General features: G+C 35.1%; 1 protein-coding gene across 6 annotated transcripts in view; it reads right to left on the reverse strand.

Annotated features, from left to right (window-relative positions):
• DMXL1 (Dmx like 1) overlaps positions 1 to 22831 on the reverse strand; it is a 148710-nt gene that overhangs the window by 54353 nt on the left and 71526 nt on the right. For 4 of the 6 annotated variants that reach the window (XR_013961148.1, XR_013961149.1, XM_080679388.1 and 1 more), the window contains exons 21-29: positions 22117 to 22214; positions 20799 to 20964; positions 19701 to 19962; positions 14375 to 15468; positions 13719 to 13910; positions 10322 to 10398; positions 8103 to 8230; positions 6821 to 7069; positions 6360 to 6473 (exon numbers count right to left, since the gene is read on the reverse strand). Coding sequence is in view for 4 of the 6 variants with exons in the window: in XM_080679388.1 (XP_080535514.1) it covers positions 6360 to 6473; positions 6821 to 7069; positions 8103 to 8230; positions 10322 to 10398; positions 13719 to 13910; positions 14375 to 15468; positions 19701 to 19962; positions 20799 to 20964; positions 22117 to 22214 (2380 nt within the window). In the remaining 2 variants the exon portion in view is untranslated. The remainder of the gene's footprint in view (positions 1 to 6359; positions 6474 to 6820; positions 7070 to 8102; positions 8231 to 10321; positions 10399 to 13718; positions 13911 to 14374; positions 15469 to 19700; positions 19963 to 20798; positions 20965 to 22116; positions 22215 to 22831) is intronic. The other 2 variants (XM_080679390.1, XM_080679389.1) reach the window with 1 other exon arrangement.

The raw sequence follows: 22831 nt of genomic DNA on the forward strand, positions 1-22831 counted from the left end.
TCAGGACCTAAAATAATTTTATACTTAAATCACGTTGGATTAGAGTGGTCATGAAACTTAAGGGCAGCAAAAGAAACTATTTGGCTATTGAGTACTCACAGCTTCTTTTTGAAAATGCTAATAAATAAATATCAAAAACTTCTGCCATTCCTTGGGTAAAAACTGATGCTACTGTTCCATTATTAACAGGGTAAATGGCTACTTTACTAGTAATAAAAGAAAAAAATTAGTATTAGGGAGAAGTGAAAAGAAACTTTGGATACAGAACTTATGCATTCAAAAAATAAATTTCTTAGTTGCTTTGGATTCACAGAATGTACTTTTGAAAAGTGGGCTTCCATGACCAGATTGTGGACTGAGCATACAAGAAGCCCTATCTTCATCCTTAACACATTCTGCAGTGGTTTCCTTAGAACTATGGAAGTAACACGCAAAAGAACTCGAAACAGAAATGGAGAATGGTTGAGGCTACATATAAGGAATGGATGTGGGAGATACAAAGAAGTGAGAAAGACAACGTTTTTTATTGTTAAGTTCTTCTGTACTGCTGAATTTTACCACATACTTATACTGTTTTCATTAAAATTAAAACATAAGGAAGGCTAATAAGTTAACACTTTTCCAGGTTATTATTTTAAATAAAATCAGCTCTAGCCAGTGTGGCTTAGTGGATAGAGTACCGACCTGCGGACTAAAGGGCCCCGGGTTTGATTCCGGTCAAGAGCACATACTTTGGTTGATCTCCCCCTTGTACGCATGCATATAAGCCTAACCAATGGACACGACACCAGGATGGTGAGGGCATGAGTAGGGGGATGGGGGGCAAAGGGGAGATAAGGACACATATGCAATACCTTAATCAATAAAGAAAAAAAAAAAAGAGCACATACTTCAGTTGCAGGCTCTTCCCCAGCCTGGACCCTTGTTGGGTGCATGCAGAGGCAACCAACTGATGTGTTTCTCTCACATCACTATTTCCCTCTGTCATTCCCTCTCTCTAAGAATCAATGGAAAAATATCCTCAGGTGAGGATTTAAAAAAAATTAAATCAGATGCAACAAAATTAATATTCTGAACCTAGATTTAAATGTTATTTCTTTCAAAAACTGACCTCAGAGTAACCAGCAGAACCATCTCATTCTCCACTTCTCAATCTAAGGCACCCCTATCCATAGGGCTATTCATGAGTGTGCCAGATTGTGCATAAAGCTTCAGGAGGCATATATCCTGGACCTTCAAATTTAGCTCCAAATTAATTTTTGGGGGGTGAGGTGGAGTTAAATAACTTAATTGATGATTTAAAACATTTTATGTTGAAAGCAACAGATATGGAGAAGATAAAAGTCATATAAATTTAAAATAAAATAGATTTCTTCCCTTTAGCAAGGTAATTGAGTCTAAGAGGTGTCCTAAGAGGAATATATTTATTCTCCTTTATCATTAGGGGTGTGAGTACTACAAATGTATGTGAACATAAATTAAGTATACAACAAATTCTCAAAATTCTATGTAAAACATGATTTTACAAGTAAACTTCAAATGTTCATAAAAGGAAAAGACAAAATTAGGAGATTAAATAAGCAGTGAATTTAAGGTACTTCTTAATCTTCAAATAATAAAATTAATGATAAAATAAAGTCTGGCAGGTGATATTATCAGATTTTACAAAGACTACTGACTCTCAAGATCTTCCTAGGATCACACAGTACCTTGAACCTGCTTCATAAATGTCCATAAAAATGAACTGATGAATGTCTTAACAGAAAGCAGTGATCTGTGTCTCCAAACTACAGAGCAAGGTAGTCTCCAAGGCAGTTGGTGTCAAAATGGTTCATTGAAATATGGAAGGAAAATATTCAGATTTATTTTTTTTAATAAGTTCAAGTGGGGAAGGAGAAAGAGAAAAGAAGAGAGGAGTGGTGGAGAAGAAAGAGGGTTGAGGGAAAGAAGAAGGCACAAGGGGAAGGAAGAAGGAAAAGGGCAGGCAGAAGGAAAAGAGAAGGGAAGAAGAAAATAAAAATTGTCACTGTTTAATATCTGGATCAACAACGGTACATGTTATTTATAGATAAATAATGTGCATATCTTGGGGTTTTGCTCAAGCATGTTTCAAGGAGAGGGTTATGCAATTAAAAAAATCTGGAGATAACTGCCGTGACTGCTACTTTTCAATCACCCTGCTGGCTACAATATGGTTCTGTCTGTAGAATTTCAGCTCAAACTCAACAGACTTATTAAAAATTTGAATGGAGTATATACAGGGTGGGGTAAAGTAGGTTTATAGTTGTTTGTATGCAAAATAATAATTCATAACAAGAATAAACTCTGAATTTCATGTACTCACAAATGTAAACCTACTTTTGCACTACCCTGTCTATACAATGGAATATTATTCAGGTGTACAAAAGAAGAAAATCCTGCCACATGTTAAAACACAGATGAACCTTGAGGACATTATGCTAAGTCACAAAAAGGCAAAAATTATAAGACTCTCCTATATGAAGTAACTAAAGTAGTCAAATTCATGGAAACAGAAAGTAGAATGGTGGTTACCAGGGGATGGTGAAAGGGAAAAGGAGACGTTGTTGTTTAATGGGTATAAAGTTTCAAATTTGTAAAATGAAAAAGTTCTGGAGATTTGTTTCACAGCAATGTGAAAGTACTTATTACTACTGAACTGTACACAAATAGTTTAGATAGTATATTTTATGTGTTTTTGACCACATTAAAAGTTTATAATAAAGAAAATACATTAAAGCTATTTTGTTGCAGTACTTAGGACTGCCAGAAATACATTAGAAAATGGATTAGACATAGAGATCACATGCTTAATCTCAGTAAGAGTGAGGGAATCTAGGTAAGAGCTGAGATGTTTCATAAAAAAATATTTATCTGTAAAATTTTACACACGTGCATGCCTTAGTGTTTTTTTAATCTTCTATGCTTTCTCTACCTTTATTATCTAAGTATTTGCCTTTCCCAGTAGTTATGAAATGAATCTAATGCTTTTTAAACTTTAAAATTTATACCATATGACCCTCAATGAAAAATCTGTCCAAGAATTTTAACCAAAAAATATATTCCCTTTTCAAACAGTAAAACTAGTTATTTTGCAGTGCAGCAGATACTTACAAGTGTTTGGCATATTCAACTATGTTTTCAATAGCTGATTTTATTTTATACTAGAGGCCCAGTGCATGAAAATTCATGCACTGGAGGCGGGGGAGTCCCTGAGCCTGGCCTGCCCCCTCTCACAGTCCAGGAGCCCTCAGGGGTGGGAGGCGACCGGTGATCAGGGGAAGGCGATGCCCCCATCACACCTCTGCTACTACCATTGCCAGCAGCGTGAGCCTTGGCTGGCCCTGGTTACCTGAGCCTCGAGTGGCCCTGGTTGGCTGGGCAGCCAACATCCGAGGTTGGCTGCACTTGGGCCGGCCCTGGGCAGCTGGAGCGCTGAGGAGACTGGGGGACTCCAGAGGCAGGCGCACAGGTGCCCATCTTTGTGAGGGCGTGGCAGTCAATTAGCATATTCCCTCTTTATTAGATAGGATTGTAAATACACTGATGTACAATCATTAAATACTGAATACACAACTTTTATACAAATAAAATGGGAAAAAGCAAAACATCTGTATTTTCTGATGTGTATTTAATATAAATAACCAAATGCCAAAAATATACTTTAAAATATCTAGAACATCATTAGCAGTCTTGTGGTAAAAATGAAAAAAGTAACATGCTTACCACAAATACTCATTTTATATTTCATTCTCAATTTGGAGACATTAAAAATCATTACTGTAAATTTATCAAGATAAATAATTCACAATTCTTATAATGGCAAATATTATATAACAAACTATAAAAAAATCTTTAAATATTTTTATTTGCTATAAAATATGCATTGAAAAGCAAAAGTATGGATTTCTAACTGTTAGCAGAAAAAAAGTTAATTTTTTGAAAATTTCTATTGCTCAGTTGATGGTCTACTTTGAAAATTAACCTTAATAACAAAATAATTCAGAACTCCATGAACATATACCTGCACTATAATTTTAATTAATTAGAAAATAATAAATCCTTCGTTAACATATAATTGAAGTCCGCAAAGCAAATTAAACTTATTTTAAAGATACATTACTGATATATATACATTAATATATTTGTTAAGAATTTTGCCTGCCAAGCTAACATCTAATAAAAATCATCTATCATTTTCTTATATTACAAAGTTTAAGTCATAATTAAATTTTTAAGTCACTAAAAGAATTAGTACACTGACTGTATAATAAACATGTAAAGAGAAATACAATTTAGTTTATGAGACCATTATTTCAAAGAAAATTAAAATGAAAATTTATACCAGAACAAGAAAATAGTGACTTTTAAATTACTCTCATAGTACTAAGTTTATGAAAACACTTTTTAAAACACAGACTTTTTAGGGGTTCCAAGCATTTATTTCATTTTGAATATACCATACTTTGACACTGATTAAGCTGTCAGGAAAATGAAATAGTCCATAGACTTGTCAGTTTTCCTTTGGCCAAATTTATATAGTAAATATTTTAAAAATATATTAATTTTGGCTGCACTCAGAGCAATTTTTCTAAAACACATTATTTTATACCCTTTGTCAACAATGTATACTGAATGTATTTGCAATTAGACACTTGGGACATTATAATTATGTTTAACAGTAATTCAAACCTACATGACTGCTTACTTACAACCTAAAATGTATCAGGTTGCTGTGCTGCTTCATTGGTGAGTTTTCAGAACAACATAATATTGCCTTCAAAAACGTAGATTTCAGAACTCTGCCTTAGGTTGAAAGCCACTCCTACTTGTTTCTTGTTTTGGTTGACTTTCTGTTCTCAGATTTTCTCTCTCCAACTGTCAGTTGATCTGCTTCACTGGACTACTGCTGCTAATTACTATCTGTTTTTAGTTCTTCCCCCTTTATCTCTGTTTTTCTACTTCTTTCTTTTTCTACCCACTCCTTCTCAAACCAGATCAGCTTTGGAGCCATTAGGTCTTTGGCTTCACCATTCAGTGAGTACCCCTATTTTCTGGTTAGCAAACTTATGAATCATATAATTCATGTCTTCCGTAAAAGCTGCTTTAGTTATTGTTATATTCAGAATAGTTTGTGGGTTCTCAAAAACAGATGAGCATCACATAACCTAAATGTGGCTACAACCAGCCCTACCACTAAGTGAACCATGTTTTAAGTATTCTATATTATTTGCCTGCCAGTGGTGGGATATAATTTATGACAGTATTTATGATGGGGTGTACTTGAAAGATAATTTATGTAATGATATTTCTGTCTAGAAACAATTAAATCTGAATGGCTAAACAAAGAACGACCTGGGCTATGAGGAAGGTTTTTTATATATCTGTGTTCAGCAAAAATGGTTGGAACTGAGACCTAATACCTAGCCATTAAGAATGCATTTTTAATTTTTACAGGAATATGGATATTCCATAGCAAAAATTTATCCCTTTTTAACACTTCACATTAATAAGATCAATCTTAACAATGCTTTTCTCTTACAACACACTAAAAACAGTGCAACAATTAATCTACCAATTATTTATTTAATACTAATCTCAACAGAGCTATAAATTTTACTCCCTCTTAGACTTTTAAGTTAGTCTTTTCCTTTTTTTATCCATATCAAAAAATAAAGCAGGGAAATTACTCTTTAAAAATTATAAAAGAGAAGTTATGAATATTAGAATATTTTTTTAATTTAAAAGCAATATTATCACATATGGGCTAATAAAGTACCAAAAAAAAAAACTTTTTAAAAAGGCAGAAGCATTATGAAGATTCTTTTCAGGTCAAGAAAGCATAGCGTTTCTATCTTTGAATAAATACATATAGTTTCAATATCAGAAAGTTTAGAAACGAGGAAACAATTGTTTAAAATATTTACTTTTCATGGTATTATGGAACACTTAGAAATACAAAACCCCTAATGTCCAGAATCATAATATGCAAAACATGAAGCAGCATCATTTGAAATTTTTTCCTATTATTTCAAGCCATAATTTGATTAGGCATGATTAGCGGTGACATTTCTTTATTTCTACACATTTAAAAATATGTTAAAGTGGAAGGGATAGAAAACATCAAAATAAAGAATTTTAAAAAGAATAAAAATGCAGGAATGATTTTCTAATATACTAATCATTTTTAAATCAAAAATATGGCTTGCTTAAAATAAATTTTCAATTTTCTATAATAAGTGCCAAACAAAACAAAACTGGCCCACTGTACCCCAAACCCCTCCAAAACAACACAAAGCAAGCTGGACTGTAAAAGCCTATTTCTAAAGCTAGTATCTTGCCTGCAAGACTGGGAGGGCTATGAGAACTGATGGCTGAAAGAGCTTTGGAAAAGCCCACACATTCCATGGAGAATACCACTACCTGGTGGGGGCTAGGCATAGCAAAGTGCCTTCCTGCCAAAGAAAGAAGAGAGAATCTGTATTTGGAATAGAACAAAAACCAATGTTACGTATTATTTCAACAAATGAAAATTTCAATAATAAAAGATTAAAGAAAATTACATTAGATAGTCCTAATCATTGGTACATAAGTATCTTAAAATTTGAAATTGCACCAGTAACTTTATACTGCATTTTCACCATAAAACTATTGGTTCAGAATTTAAGAACATGGTCTATATCAAAATCTTTCTATAAATAAATTGAAATGCATTTACATTTGACAAAGTTACCATTCTGATAAATAAATGAAGCCTCAGTCTTTAATGAACAACAACACATAAAACAAATTAAAAACTAACCGGGTAATGCTTTTGAGTGTGTCTGTTCTTTGCTGGAAACACGTGCACCTCCACCAAATACAGCAGACCACATTTTTTCATTTAGAGGATGTGCCACAATCCGAAATAGTTCATTACTAGAATGTGTTGCCAAGCCATGAATGAAGAGACTAAGATACACTGCTGTGAGAATTTCACAGAGCAAAATTGTAAGCCCTGACTGGGCTTCCTCACCAGAAGAATTCAAAAGTCGAATTAGAGAAGTTATTCCTAGAACAAACAACAAACACATACCACTGACAATAAAATTTAATAATAAGAAATTAACTACATTTTCTAATTTTTTTAAAAACTTTATTACATTAGGATTAAAACATTTTCTTCTCTAAATTCATAGATGAGTAGAGGTCACTATGGGTTAATGCATACTTCTGAACTTTTGTTCAATTTAGAGAAACTCTGTAATCTGATACAAATATGATAGATAAGCACTGGCTGGCATAGCTCAGTGGTCAGAGTGTAGGCCTGCTCACCGGAGGGTCACAGGTTAGATTTCCAGGTTCAATTCTCAGGTCAAGGGTATACACTGGGTTTCATGTTCAATTCCACACCCACCCACTCACCCCCGCCCAGGGGTGCATGCAGGAGGCAACCAATCGATGTGTCTCTCTCACATCGATATTGCTCTCTCTCCTCTCTTTCTCCCCTTCCCCCATCCCTTCCATCTCTCTGAAAAAAGTCAATGAAAAAAATAACTTCACTTCTTGGGTGAGGATTGAAAAAAATAATAAAAAATAAAAAAACAGTCCAGCTGGTGTGGCTTAGTGATTAAGCATCGACCTATAAACCAGGAGGTCATGGTTTGATTTCCAGTCAGGGCACATGCCCAGTATGAGGCCTCAATCCCCAATAGAAGGCATGCAGGAGGCAGCCAAGCAATGATTCTCTCATCATTGATGTTTCTATCTCTCTCTCCCTCTCTCTTCCTCTCTGAAATTAATAAAAATATATTAGAAAATAAAAAAACAAATCTGATAGATAAAATGTAATTGCTATATTTTTCTGCAAAATAATATAAAAAGTAATATAATAAAATATTTGAGTTACTTTAATATGATGATGAAGTAAATACTAACATTAAGTAACTGCATAATTTGTAATGAGTGGTGAATGCTGAACTGGTATCAATTCTAACAATATTTAATAATGATTAACATATAGCAAAACCCAACCAAACCTACTTTTTTCTCATCTGATTAAATTTAAGCTAAGAAAAACTCATACACATATAAATTATTTATACCTGGCCACTGAGCTGGTGATGTATTGGGGGTTATTGCTTCATCTAAGCTTCCTGTTTTCAAAGAATGTCGATGGGGAAGCAGTACTGTCTGATATACCATTCCAGTAAACTGATTTGTTTGAAATGAGCTAAGAAAAGAAAACATTTAAGTAATAGTAATCTACAATGACCCACAATAATAACAATATGATAAAATAATATACAATGATCTAAAATGAATTTCACATATAATATTCCATGTTTTAGATCTAACTTCTAGGGTACCTTAAATACAAATTTTTATCAGTTATACTACTATTACATCTACACTATATTCTATAGTCAAGTGCTATATTAAAGTGTCCTTTAATTATAAATATGCAAATTTTCTAAATTAAAACATGTTTTAAGTTTATTTATTTAGTCAAAGACATAGAATATGTACAAATCAGAAAACTGAATTACTATTGACCACAAGTAGCAAGCTTATACATTACACTTTAAAACAAGGTTACTTGGCTGAAAACAAAGTCAATTTAGGTTTAATTTAATATTTAATGGCTAGTCTATCCTACATCAGGGTAGATTATATGAAGTATATGCACCAAGTTCCAGGCATATAATAAAAAACATGGTCTGTGTCGCCTATGAAATTTATAGCCTGGTGGGGAAATCAGACACAAATAATTTCACCACAATGTTTTTAAAGACAAAATCTATACAATACAGTGCCATGAAAGCAAAAGACATGAGAATTTCACCTAATTTGGGAATTCAGGGTAAGCTTCCCCAAGTAAATGGCACTTTAAACTAAACAGATGAATGAAAAAAAAAAAATAACTTGCAGCTTGACACAGACTATGAAACATAACAGAAAATTTAAGATTTTTTAAAATACGTTAAGATTTTGCTAACTTGTCAAATTTCTGTATTGTGCATTAAGTAAAGGAATATGATATTTATAAAGAACATTTAATAGTTTAGATCTATTCTGATTAGTAAGTCTTACTAATGATAGCATTTTGATGCATTTGTAAACAGTTTCTCTTGCTTTAGTTTCCAAATGCAGGATGGCAGAGTAACAACAAAAAAATCCCATTACAGCAGATGGATATAAGAAAGATGAAAATATGTTGGTGAAAGTAAAGTTATACTTAATAACAAGAAAATGAACTCTTGGAGGATCAGAGTAAAAAAAAATCAAGTTAAAGCAAACCTAGAAATACATAACCAGAGTAGTAAGCTAAGCTTACCCATGGGAAAATTCACATAATTTTTCACTAACATAAACAGACTATAAAAAATCAGCACCAAGGAAGGCTGACATTATGTAAGAGACAAAAAAATCAGTGAAAGACCTGCACCTGAGGAAGCAGACTTATCAGAACATTAAGAAAAGTGCTTTATCTTCAGACAGGTTAAACAAAAATCAAGAAATAAAGGCAATAAGTCATAAAAATGTGGCTATTAAAATCAATAGAGGTCTTAAAAAATAAAACACTTAAGACTTAATAAATGGTAAGATGTTGCTGAAGAATGAATTAGTGTCTAGAAAATAAAGCTAGGATTTCTCCTGAAAAGCAGCAAAAAGAAATAAAGGTAAGAAACACATGAAGGATAAAAGAAAAATAAGAGGGACCCACAAATTCTAATATCTGTCTAATAGGAAAGGAAAAGAAGAACTAAAAAAAGATATAGAAAGACCCCTGAGTGTTAAACGATTTTTTTAAAGCCTAGATGAATTATAATGAAAACTTAGGACTTAAAGAGGAAAAATCATCAACAAAATAAGCATCAATTACTCTGCAAAATTTTTCTTGACTTCAAGTCAGTCACTCCCTCCTCTGTACTATCCATCATATTATAGTACTTATCATTTAAGTACTATGCCATACTATATATCATTATTAGTTCACATTTATTAGTAACAAACTACATTAACCTTAAAAAAGGAGAACTTATTTCAGTGCATATCATGATGTCTGGCATTAGGCGCTGATCAATAAAAGGCTATAAAATAAGTTATGTTGACAAGGGTTTACTTGCGATTCATTTGCCATAAAGGCACAGGTTAAAATTTCAAAGATAAAAAAAAAAAGGACTCAACACTTCAACCATATGCTTTTTGCATTATTTAAAGTATACTGCTGTATACAGTTTTTTCAAAGCAAGAGTATACATATATATTCTGAAAACATCAGTTTGCTGCAAACATTTTAAAATTTCACAAAGATATTTACCTGTAGTTATGGCTACCACAAAGGCACTGATATATACAAGCAGAAAGTGAGGCTGCTAAAGTATGCATTACATATACCTGGGAAAAAAAAAAACACACACAAAAATTACTTTAAGTATGCAATGTAACTTTTTTCAAGACCTAACATAATCAGCATTTTTAAAAGATGAAAAAATAATTTGCCCTTATAAACTATTTGGAGCCTGTTTCTGAACTTACTTGTTTTTTCTCCTAAACACTCATCTTTACCTTCTGAGACCTCACTATAGATAAAGAAAAAATACTGAGGCCTTTGGTAGAAATTATAAAACACATAACTGCTACCTATATTTTATTCTAAGAGCAAATGGGAACAGATGCCAGCTATTCAGTAGTGCATGAACCATGTATTAAAAGCAACCCCTTTAGGGTTCAACCTGCTTCTTCCTCAACCAAAATATAAAAAAGCAGAGCATGATATAAGACAGTTCACCTATGGACAAGTCATTGAAGAATATGCTACCATATATTCTAGTTACTACAGAAAGCAAACAATTTAAAGAAAGTGAAATTTAAGAGAAATAAGGTATGAACCACAGTAATTAAAGGAAAACATTTGTATTGGGCAAGAGGTTCTAAATCTCTTAATGATGGCATGATGAGAAATAACAGAAGTAGATGTGAGGATGGAGAAGTGTAACCTAGGTAAAAAAATAGACTAGACAACTATTAAAAGACTAAGTTCTTGATCTAATTAAGAAGATATGACAGTCTTTTATGTTGATAAAAAATGGAATAATAGAGTAAAATCTCATTGCTATTTCTACTTCAATTTTCAGCAAGACATGTAGTATGAATTAAAATCATGAATATCATCATATAAAATTAAGACAGCAAAGACCATGTATGGAACACTATGAAAATGATAGAATATTTTCCAGCTTCTCCAATCAAAAGATGGAGCCTGTTTCCGCACTTATTGAATCTGGACAGGCCTTCTAACTTGCTTGGACCAAGAGGATACAACAGAAGTCGTGTGAATTCTGAATCTAGTCCTCAAAAGGCCTTGCAAATTCTTGCTGCTTTTAATACTCCTGCAACCAGCTCAGCCATCATGGCTAGTGGTTGAACACTGACTTATTAACCAGGAGGTCATGGTTCAATTCCCCAACAGGGCACATGGCCAGGTTATAGGCTCGATCCCCAGTGTGGGGTATGCAGGAGGCAGCCAATCAATGATCCTCTCTTATCATTGATGTTTCTATCTTTCTTTTCCTCTCTGAAATCAATAAAAAATATACTTTGAAAAAAAACAACAACAAAGAACTCCTGCAACCATGATATGAAATAACCTAGATGTGATTATTAATTTTATATGTGAACATGACCAGATCTTCAGGTACCCAGACATTTAGTCAAACATTATTCTAGGTGCATCTGTTAGGGTGATTTGGGAAGATTATCACTTGAATTGGAACACTAAGCAAAGCAGATATGGGAAGGCCTCATCAATCAACTGGAAGACCTGGATAGAACAAAAAATGAGGGAATTCTGCCTGTTGCATTGAGGTGAGTCTTCAGTCTTTCCTGACTTTTTAATTTTATTTATTTTAGTATTATTATTTTAATCCTCACCCTAGGATATTTTTCCATTTTTAGAGAGAGTGGGAGAGGGAAAGACAAAGAGAAATATCGATGTGAGAGAAACACGTCGATTGGTTGCCTCCGGCATATGTCCCTACCAGGGCCCGGGCCGGCAGGAGCCTGCAACTGAGGTACATGCCCTTGACCAGAATTGAAACCTGGACCCTTCCGTCCACAGGCCAACACTCTATCCACTGAGCCAAACCGGCTCAGGCCCTGCCTTTGAATTAGAACTGAAATACTGGCTCTTCTTGGGTCTCAAGCCTGGTAGCTTTCAACTGGAATTTATATTACCAGCTATCCTGGTTCTCAGGACTTCAGACTAGGACTGGAACTACATGATCAGCTATCCTGGGTCTCCAGCTTGCCAAATGCACATCTTTGGACTTCTCAGCCTCCATAATCATATGAGCCAATTGCTTATAATAAAGCTCTTTACACATGCAAGCACACCCCTTATTGGTCCTATTTCTCTAGAGAGCCCAGAATAATGCACTATGCTTGCCTATTGGAAGATGAGAAACATATGACTCAGATTCCTGTCAGCCCTGCAAACACTCTGCTTACCAACAGAAATCTGAAGTCATCCTAGATCATCCAGAATCCAGTCAACCCACCAGCTAACCAAAGACAAATGAAAGTATCCAGAGATCAACCCAGCTGGCCCAAACCAGAAGAATTGATGAGTCATTCCACAGAATCATGAGCCAAATAAATGATGGTTATTTTAGGCTGTTTCAGGATTCTTAAGCAAAGTTAACTGATACACCAGGAGGAGCTTATTATTAAAGTTAAATATAGAATGGTGTTTGGTCAAAATGAGCATAATCTGAAGGAAAGTAAATTCCTAACTACATAGTACACAATATCGACATTTATACTATAGAATAGTATAGGAAAAGAAGTGGTAAAATTAAATTACAAGGGTTAAGGTTATCCAAGAGGGTAAAAGTGTAGGAGAAGCCACTATAAGGCATAGCAGAAAATGGAACTGGTATGATATCACAGCCTATGAGGTGGCTGAGAACCAAATGAGAGACTATGAGGGGGGAAAAAGACAGATACAAAAATAGTCAAACTTGGTCACACTTTAAAAGATTTCATTATGTTTGGAGGATAAAGATGAAGTGTGATGTTCATGGCAGATAAAATGAAGGGTGATAGATTGGAAGATATGACGGATTTAAATAATTATATGGTTTGTTTTGCATATTCTTGAGACTCTCTCACAGACTAATTCAGTTAGGTTGGAGTGAATTTAACAATCCAAATGTTTAACAAGCACTCAGGTGATACTGCTATAGCTGGAATCATGAATCACTGCCTACCCTAGAGGATTGACGGCAGCAAAATACTCCACATTGTCCTGAAAATATGTAATCTTTTCATATTAACAAAGAAAACCTTTACATAAATATAGTAACTTCACACCATAATATTAAGTCTCTATATCTAAAAACATCAGCTTTTTGACTAAGTTTACTGCTAAAGAAATCACTCATGTATCTGTATATATACAAATTACTCTTATCTTAATAAAATAGCTAAATAAGACTTAGTAACTAGCATTGGATTAAAAATTAAAATATTCTAGTGGGTATAAGTAACACAAGTAAGATGAACCTGGCCTACAACCAGAAGTTTTCTTTGATAAACTTGGTAATGTAACAATCACTATGTATAGTCTAATGTTTAAAATTGTTTTTTAAAACCCTAACACTTATCTTTTAGTTTTATTGTAGTATAATTAAAAGACTGAAACCAAGCATACTTACTTTATTGCTTTGAATATCTGGATGGGGTGGTGAATCAAAGTTTATTATGGCATGTAGAATATCATGTGTTAGATTACTAAGGTGCAATAATGGATTGGCAACTACTGTTTTGGCACTGGCTGTACAAGCAAAGAGGAGAGGTACTGAAGTTTGCTCTGACAGAGAGCTAGGAAATATTGGTTCTGATGTTTCCTTAAAAACAAAGGAAAGAAAGGTTAACCAACCATTTACAGTTATAACCCATTATTTATGTAATTCAGGGGTTTCTTTGGAAAACTTCAAAACAACTAAAACTTAAAAGTTTAACAAATTTTTTATAGAGTTAGAAGGGACTTAAGGAGGCCATCATTCCAGCAATTATACTGAAAAAATGATGGAACAATACCCTCTTTTCATAAGAAATTCATCACCGCATATGGGAATTCATATAAGAATGTGGCATTTGAATTCAGCATATCATAGAGCCTAATATCAAATTGTCTTTAAACTGCAATACTTTCATAAGTCCACAAATTCACAATGAAGTACTATGCAAAAATGAGCATTCCTTAAAGCTACCATAATAAAGAAAATCAACAATTTTAATATTTAAAAGCAATGATCAAAACCTTTTTCATACATGTGCTATTTTACTGGCTATCATATAAGTTACATACCTGCTGAGATTCTTGTAAAAGCAAAATCAATTCCATTCTCACAGAAGCAAGACCCCCACCATGGGATCCATGAAGTATGCAGTAACTAAGAAACATTCTCAACAGTGACTCATATTTCAAAAGCCATTGTCTTTTTTCCTGAAAATTTTCTCTCAGTTGTTTCACTTTTTTTTCACGAAGCAAATCTTCAGCATCTTCATTTATTCCCAATTCATCTCCACTTGCACCAAATGCAGACTGTAATTCTTCAGCATCTGAACAATAGTTACAAGTCTTCTGGAGAGCTATCATCTCCTTTTCAAGCCAATGATATAGTTGGTAACGCAATTTTCCACCATCTATTTCATAGCCAGTAGATAAAGTACGAAGTTCTCCTGTGAGAATCTTTAAACATGCTCTAAATTTTAATTGAACTGCAATTATATCTTCTGATGGACTTAAAATGTCATTTTCATCTAGCATGCTGAGAGATTCTGTGTAATTAGAACTTGTTTCATCTATTTTTTTTCCTATTTTTTCCTTTGAAGGTTTTAGTTCTTTCATTGAAATAGGGAGATCCTCATTTTCTTCATCATTATCACTGTCCCATTTTAATTCTAAAGAGTCATCCTGAAATATAACACTTGGTTGACTCCAATCAAAAGAAAGAGTGGAGTTTGACTGCTTCTCTGAGGAACCCTCTGAAGAAGATCCAAAACCATTCATGAGTGACTGTGACCAATCAATCGCAGAAGACTTATCTTCCCTGGCATCCAATTTCAATGGAGAAGTTGGAGAACAGTCTTTACTAGTATCCATAAAATTAGATGTTCTACTAAAAGGTTTTGTCTTCTTAATGACTTTTGGTATCTTTGATAATACTTCCAAAGCCAACATGGGGCAGCCAGCTTTTAAATGAGCACAGGCAGTAGTAAAAAATAATCTTCTTTCACTTAAATTAATTGTTCCTGCCAGTCCACTTTTTCCTGTTAGACTCACATGTGTGGAAAATGCATCAGATGATCCAAAATGACGTCTCAACAAAAGAGGATGTGTTCTTAGATAATTATAGAAGTTAAAAACTGCAGGATTACAGGCTGACATCGTGACTTGATCTGAAAGTAAATTCATTTTATGAGTCAAGAAAAATTCTTCAAGAGTTGTATTGTAGCATTTCTCTACTATGGCCCCTTTTAATCTACCTGGTCTTTTACAAAATTTTATTAACACACCATACTAATACGTAGTATTGAACACACAAAAACATATTTGTATCCCAGCCAGTATGGCTCAGTGGTTAAGCCTTGACCTATGATCATGGCACATACCTGGGTTGTGGGCTCAATCCCCAGTGTGGGGCATGCAGGAGGCAGCTGATCAATGATTCTCTCTCATCACTGATGTTTCTAACTCTCTCTCCCTCTCTGAAATCAATAAAACTATATACTTTTTAAAAAGAACACATTTGTAATCAAATTTGTTCTAACATAGTAGAAAAACAAAGGTTATACTGAATTCACATACTTTCAGGTAACAATCTAAGGTAACTTAAAACATCCACTTACACCTCGTTCTTTTCTCTTACTTTCTTAGGTAATCCTTTCCAGTCTGCTTTTCTAGTTCTTCCTCATTTTCTCTACCTGTGAGCATTCTAGAGTTCGATGCTTGACTTTTTTCCTATCTACACTCATTGTGTAAACTCATATAGTCACAGTAAGAGGCCTGTTGCACGAAGAGATTCGTGCAATAGGCCTTCCTTCCCTTGGCTTCCAGCACTGGTTTTCCTCCGGCACCCGGGACCCAGGCCTTCGCTCCGGCCGGAGTCTGCCTTCTTTGTCTTCGCTGCAGACTCCAGAGTCTGCAGTCTTGTCTTCACTGTGGCACTCCGCTCCTGTAGATCCCTTTGCCCCCCAACCCCCCCCCCCCCGCCCTCCCTCTCATAGCAGGCGTTCTGCCCCTCCTGGCCACTCCACGCCTGGAGCAGCTGGGCGGCTGCCATCTTTGGCATTCTCACTCTGATTGGCTGTGGGTGTAGCGGAGGTACAGTCAATTTACATGTTTGTCTATTATTAGATAAGATGGCTTTAAATACCATCTAAATGCTAATAACTTGCACATCTCTATCACTTGTCCCAAATTCTCCCTGTAAATATAGACTATTCTATCCAAAGGCCTCCATTCTATTTCCATTTACATGTATATACTCTTGCCTCGGGGCTTTTAGTGAGCCTTTGGCTCAAGCATGTCAAACTCACAGTCCGTGGGCCACAGGCAACCCACAACAAATATTTTTGTGGTCCAGCCAATATAACAGTATGTAAGAAACATTCTAATAAAAATTTTGTAACTTAATTTTTACAATATCCCATTATACATAATTATTAGTAATGAACTATAACATTCACTAATGACTGATTGCTATAATTGTATTGCATTCATTTCCCTTACGCACCTTACAGGTAAGCACATCATTTCTCTCCACTAATACTAGCAGCGAATATTTTAGCAACCAACTGCCATGTCATTAGTCTTGTATTGACTTGTTTGGTGTGTGCAACAGGAAATATGTCGCTCTCGGAGAACAAGAGAAATAGGTTTATTTGCATTACGCTTATTAATATGTGCAGTTATTCAGTGTCTGGTAAGTTAGTGTTCAAGAAAAAATATTAATTTTTATTAAAATGTTATTATTTTATGTTAACAATTACTCATTTATTTCAGCCCTTTGTATTCAGTATGTCTCTATCAAAATAAACCTATGTTTCTATGAAAATTGAAGCTTTTGTGTTTTTGCAGCCCACATAAACTTAAACCTTGCTTATTTGGCCCGTGTTAGCCTTTGAGTTTGACATGCTTGCTTTGGCCTAAACTACTCTACCCAGATATCTACTTGCTCATTTCAATTAGGTCTTCTGCTCAATGTGGATCTTATTAGAGAAGTCTTCTCTAGCTAAAGCAACACTCCCCAAAATCTGCTCCCCGTCTCCCCCATATCATTTATCTATTGCTCAAGCTAAAAACCCAGGAATTATCCTTGATTCTCGTTCTCTTCACATCCCATGGCGAATGCTGTCCTACCTAGTCAACCTTAACATTATACTCCAAATCCAACCACTTCTCTCCGCCTCCACTCATACCATCTTGGTCCAAGCCACTATTATCCTTTAATTTTTTTCTTCTAGAATACAGGTTTTTGGGTTTTTAAATCTTTATTGTTGAAAATATTAGATATGTCACCATTGACCCCTTCTAGCCCGCCCCTAGAATGTAGGTTTAATTGGCTCTAAAGGTATGTGATCATATATTAATCCCAAATCAAAATACATTTTTGATAAGAATATGTATAGGTATAAAATAAGTGACTGGCCCTAGTTGGTTTGGCTCAGTGGCTAGCCTCAGCTTGCAGACTGAAGGGTCCCAGATTCATTTCCGGTTAAGGGCACATGCCTGGGTTGCAGGCTCGATTCCCGGTAGGGGGCATGCAGGAGACAGCTGATCAATCATTCTCTCTCATCATTGATGTTTCTATCTCTCTCTCCCCTTACCCTTCCTCTCTTAAATCAATAAAAATATATTTTAAAAAGTAAAATAAAATAAGTGACTGGAAAAGACCTTTTATTTCTCCCCTTCATTATACAGAGGCCAGTTTGGAAATCTATAGCTTAGATGGCTAGGATACTAGAACAACTGAGAAATATGACTTTTTCATAATAAGACATATGACACTTCATAATTAAATGATGTTATACAAAAAGCTATGAACTAGAACCTTTTCCAATTAGTACTCCAAATGATATGACACCTATTATACCAGCAATCATATACAATTCAGTTCTAACTATGGAAAAATATTTGAAGATCATATATCATCATTTTGATATAAAATTATATAAATAATTCCACATTATACTAACCTCTAGAAAAGTTTTAGCAGAAAGGATTTCTAAAACAAAAGGCAGAAGTAGATTCAAAAAGGAACATTAAAAAAAAATGTACCTCACTCATCTTATGAACAAGACAGTAAAAAAATTAGCAATTTTAATCATACCACGTATGTCAACTTTCTTTTTCTTTTTAACAATGTTTTTATTGATTTCAGAGAAAAAGGAAGAGGAAGAGAGAAATAGAAACATCAAGGATGAGAATCATTGATAGGCTGCCTCCTGCATGCCCCCCACTGGGGATTGAGCCCACAACCCAGGCACATGCCCTTGGCCTGAAATGAACCTGGGACCCTTCAGTCCACAGGCCAACGCTCTAGCCACTGAGTCAAACGGATCAGGGCTCAACTGTTTTTACAATAAATACAGTTCTACTATACAAATTATAAAACTGATTAATTTGCTAACTTCCGCCTCAGATAAACTGAGTTTATATGAGTTATTTTCTTCAATATTCAAATGTTTATACATTTATATTGAATACAATCCTATCTAATAAAAGAATAATATGCAAATTGACCATCACTCCAACACACAAGTTGGCCGCCCCCATGTGTTCAAAGATGGCTGCCCCCATGTGGACACAAGATGGCCGCCAAAAGATGGGCAGCAGGGAGGGCAGTTGTGGGCGATCAGGCCAGCAGGGGAGGGCAGTTGGGAGGGACCAGGCCTGCAAGGGAGGGCAGTTGGGGGCAATCAGGCCTGCAGGGGAGGGCAGTTAGGGGTGGCCAGGCCAGCAGAGAAGGGCAGATGGGGGTGACCAGGCCTGCGGGGGAAAGCAGTTGGGGGTGACCAGGCCTGCAGGAGAGGGCAGTTGGGGGGGACCAGGCCTGCAGGGGAGGGCAGTTGGGGGCGACCAGGCCTGCAGGGGAGGGCAGTTGGAGGCGACCAGGCCAGCAGAGGAGGGCAGTTGGGGGCAACCAGGCTGGCAGAGGAGGACAGTTAGGGGCAATCGGGCTGGCAGGGGAGCAGTTAGGCGTCGATCAGGCTGGCAGGGGAGTGGTTAGGGGGTGATTAGGCTGGCAGGCAGAAGTGGTTAGGGGCAATCAGGCAGGCACACAGGTGAGTGGTTGGGAGCCAGCAGTCCTGGATTGTGAGAGGGATGTCCAACTGCCCATTTAGGGAGGATGTCCGACTGCCCTTGAGGGGTCCCAGATTGCAGAGGGTGCAGACTGGGATGAGGAACACCCCCGCCCCCGTGCATGAATTTTGTGCACCGGGCCTCTAGGGATTTCATAAAAACAGAAAATCCAAAGTATGCATAACTGTGTCCCCAACTGAACCATAAAGTCTTAGACCATGTCTTCAACTTGCTTTGTATTACCATTAATACCTAACAGTGTGTTCTATACCCAGCAAATACTAATAAAACTCTTAAATCTTAACAACGTAAAAGTGCAGCTTACCATCATCCTCTCTGACAGATTGCTTTATTAATGTTTCCAGTGCACTACCATAATCTTCCAAAATCCAATATGCCATACTTCGAAGAAAAGGATCATAATGCATATTGATGTTCAATGAATTGAGTTCATCGATAGGAGAGAGAATTCCCAAAATTTTTTTACGCAAAATAGACTTATATGTTGCAGATTTATCAAATTCAGACTCATATAGTCTTGCTATTACAAGAGCCAACTGAATATCATTCAGTTTCTCAAGACATACCTTGTAAAAAAAAAGAAATATTGTTTATAAACAAGTGGGAGTACCTTTCACTTAAGATAAACTCAACTGACTCACTATTAACTAGATGAACACAAGGCTTTATTAATATCTGAAATCGGTGAACAAGAATGATTAAAAAAAAACATATACTGCTTGCTTTGGCAAGTCTACTTGTCAGCATTTATGTTAATAGCTTACAAATTTTAGTATTTGCCAATACTAAATATGTTTGCAAAAAGAATTGGCCTAATAAGGAAACAATGAATAATTCTTAATACATCAAATCAAATGATGTATTTTGTTTTATTCTTGAACTTTTACTGTTCCCCATCCACGTTAGCAGACTATAATGTTTCCAAAATTAAAAAAAAAAAAAGTTGTTTGCTTGTATGAAACTCTGAGCAAAAGGGCAATTTAAGATAGAAATGTTATATCTCAAGTATTCATAAATTTTTAAGGTTTACTGAGAAAAAATCTGTTAAAAATTTGCAAAGGTTCATCAACTGAGACAGAGCAAAAAATATATAGGTTTAAAATATGTTTTAATTGATAGGAGAAACTTTTTTTTAACCTGTTCATGAATATTCTTATGAGTCAGATCAACTACCTATCTCTACCAACCAACACGACCTGGCTATTCTTAATTCTGTATAAACATTATTCAAGCTAAATGACAAAATTTTAAAAGTCACTATAAAATATTATCAATGACTTTAGGTACTTAGCCTTGTGCTTTTTCCACTAGACTTCAGTTGAAATAAAAAAATTAAAATTTTAGCCCTAGATGAAGAGCTTATAGATGACAATGCTATTTTTAAAAAGGTTTCATTCATTACCTCAATTGCATCTCTGAGGCAACCAGCTAAAAGAAAAAATGCTGCAGAATGTTCAAATCTCTGTTTGCCTAACAAAGAAAAAGCATTCTTTAAAGCTGCTTTACGCCATCTCTCATCTTCAAAATTGTGTCCAAAAAACTGTGTCATCTTGGTGTCATTTTGGGATCTATAAGGAAAAAAAGTATAAAAATTTTGGAACACAATGCTTCAGCAACTGATTTTATAAAGTTAGCCACTTAAAAGTTAAGACTGGCAAGAAACATTTGACAGTTTAAAAGTAACTATACATCTTTTCTGAGCAAAGAACATTTATGATAAACATTTAGTTTCTCAAAAATATCTCAGATTATTGAAAAAAATGCTTTCAAACTATTTAAACACTGCATTAGCAGCATTATGAGAAATTATTTTAAAATCTATGTGAAATATGTAATTTTTATTAACTTCTGTGCTACTTCATCATTTAAACCTCATCAATCAATCACCTTAACTTTGATAATCAAAACCTAAAGACTCTGATGATTCAAAACAATACTAAAAGATCTAGTCTCTTACAAAACTGACTGGTACCATGATTTTCCCCCAAAGGTTGCTGTTCATATGGTTCATGCTGAACAGAACCCAAAACAAATGGTGATCATTTTCACCAAGTGTTGTTGAGGAAAAAGAAAAGAAAAATTCTAAGTGACCCAAACTCAATTATGGGGTCTGGCCCACAAGAGGAAGGCAGTTTAGAGGGATTGCCTGGTCCATGGGTTTTATAGAGCATAGAGTAGATGCTTGTTCCAGATTCTACCAATTTATCTTCCCAGCTTTAGTTCTTTGTTCTATAGGAATATCATTAAGAAGTTCTTAAAATGAGCAAAAAAATATTTTTCTGGCCTGATAAAACCTAAAAACAAACTAAAATGACCTATCAAGTTCTGCTCTCCCCAACCAGCCTGGCTCAGTGTCTGAGCGTAAACTTATGAATCAGGAGGTCGCAGTTCGATTCCTGGTCAGGGCACATGCCCTGGATGCCAGCTCAATAACCAGTGTGGGGAGTGCAGGAGACAGCCTATCAATGATTCTCTCTCATCACTGATGTTTCTCTCTCTCTCTCCCCCTCCCTTCCTCCCTGAAATCAATAAAAATATATTTAAAAAAAGAAAAGATCTGCTCTAGAAAACATCTGGGATTCTTCCCTATGAAATCTCTCCTTAAATATAAAAATAACTAAAAATCTACATGAATCACACTAACCAGAACAACAAAGTTTTATTTCATACATTTACTTTGTGAACAGTTTTTCATTTTAAAGTACAGTTTTCTCACCTACCTATATAATCCCCAAATCACAGCTTTCTTTTTCATTGCAAGGTAGAAAATGGCAGCATCTAAAGGATCATTCTTTCTATAAAAGGCTGCTTTGGCTACCTATAATTAGAATATATTGTTCAATATTTCACAGAAATCATTTTTAAGTGAACAAACAGTTTCCCTCATATACAAGATTAATATACAGATTATTATACATTAATAAACATTAATCTGTTTAAATGTTCAACAGATTTTTAAACACACACACATATATTTAACAATTACAAAAATAATTTATGGTGATGGCCTCCAAGGATACAGAGATGAGAACAGGACCATACTTTTCATTACAATCTTTTTGGTACTATTTTATTTTTTCTAAAAAGTATATGTATTTTGTAAAAATCTGACATATATACTGAACAAGTGTATCAACTAGCAATTTAAGAATAAGAATATAAACTTTAAAATATTACATTAACATATTTTCAAATATAAAGACTATCCTATCTAATAAAGAGGGAATATGCTAATTGACCCTCACTCCATCACAAAGATGGCTGCACCCACAGCTGAGGCCAAGTTCCCATAAGGAGCCTTAATGAACAATCAGGAGGGACCTGAGGCTACGCCTTCCCCCGCTCCTGTGGGGCTTGACAGGGGACCTCAGGCCTCGCCCCCCACCTGGCAGGGCTTGACGGGGGACCTCAAGGTGCACTTCCCATCCTGGTGCT

Source organism: Plecotus auritus, assembly GCF_963455305.1.
Source record: "Plecotus auritus genome assembly, chromosome: 7".
Classification (NCBI taxonomy): Eukaryota; Metazoa; Chordata; class Mammalia; order Chiroptera; family Vespertilionidae; genus Plecotus; species Plecotus auritus.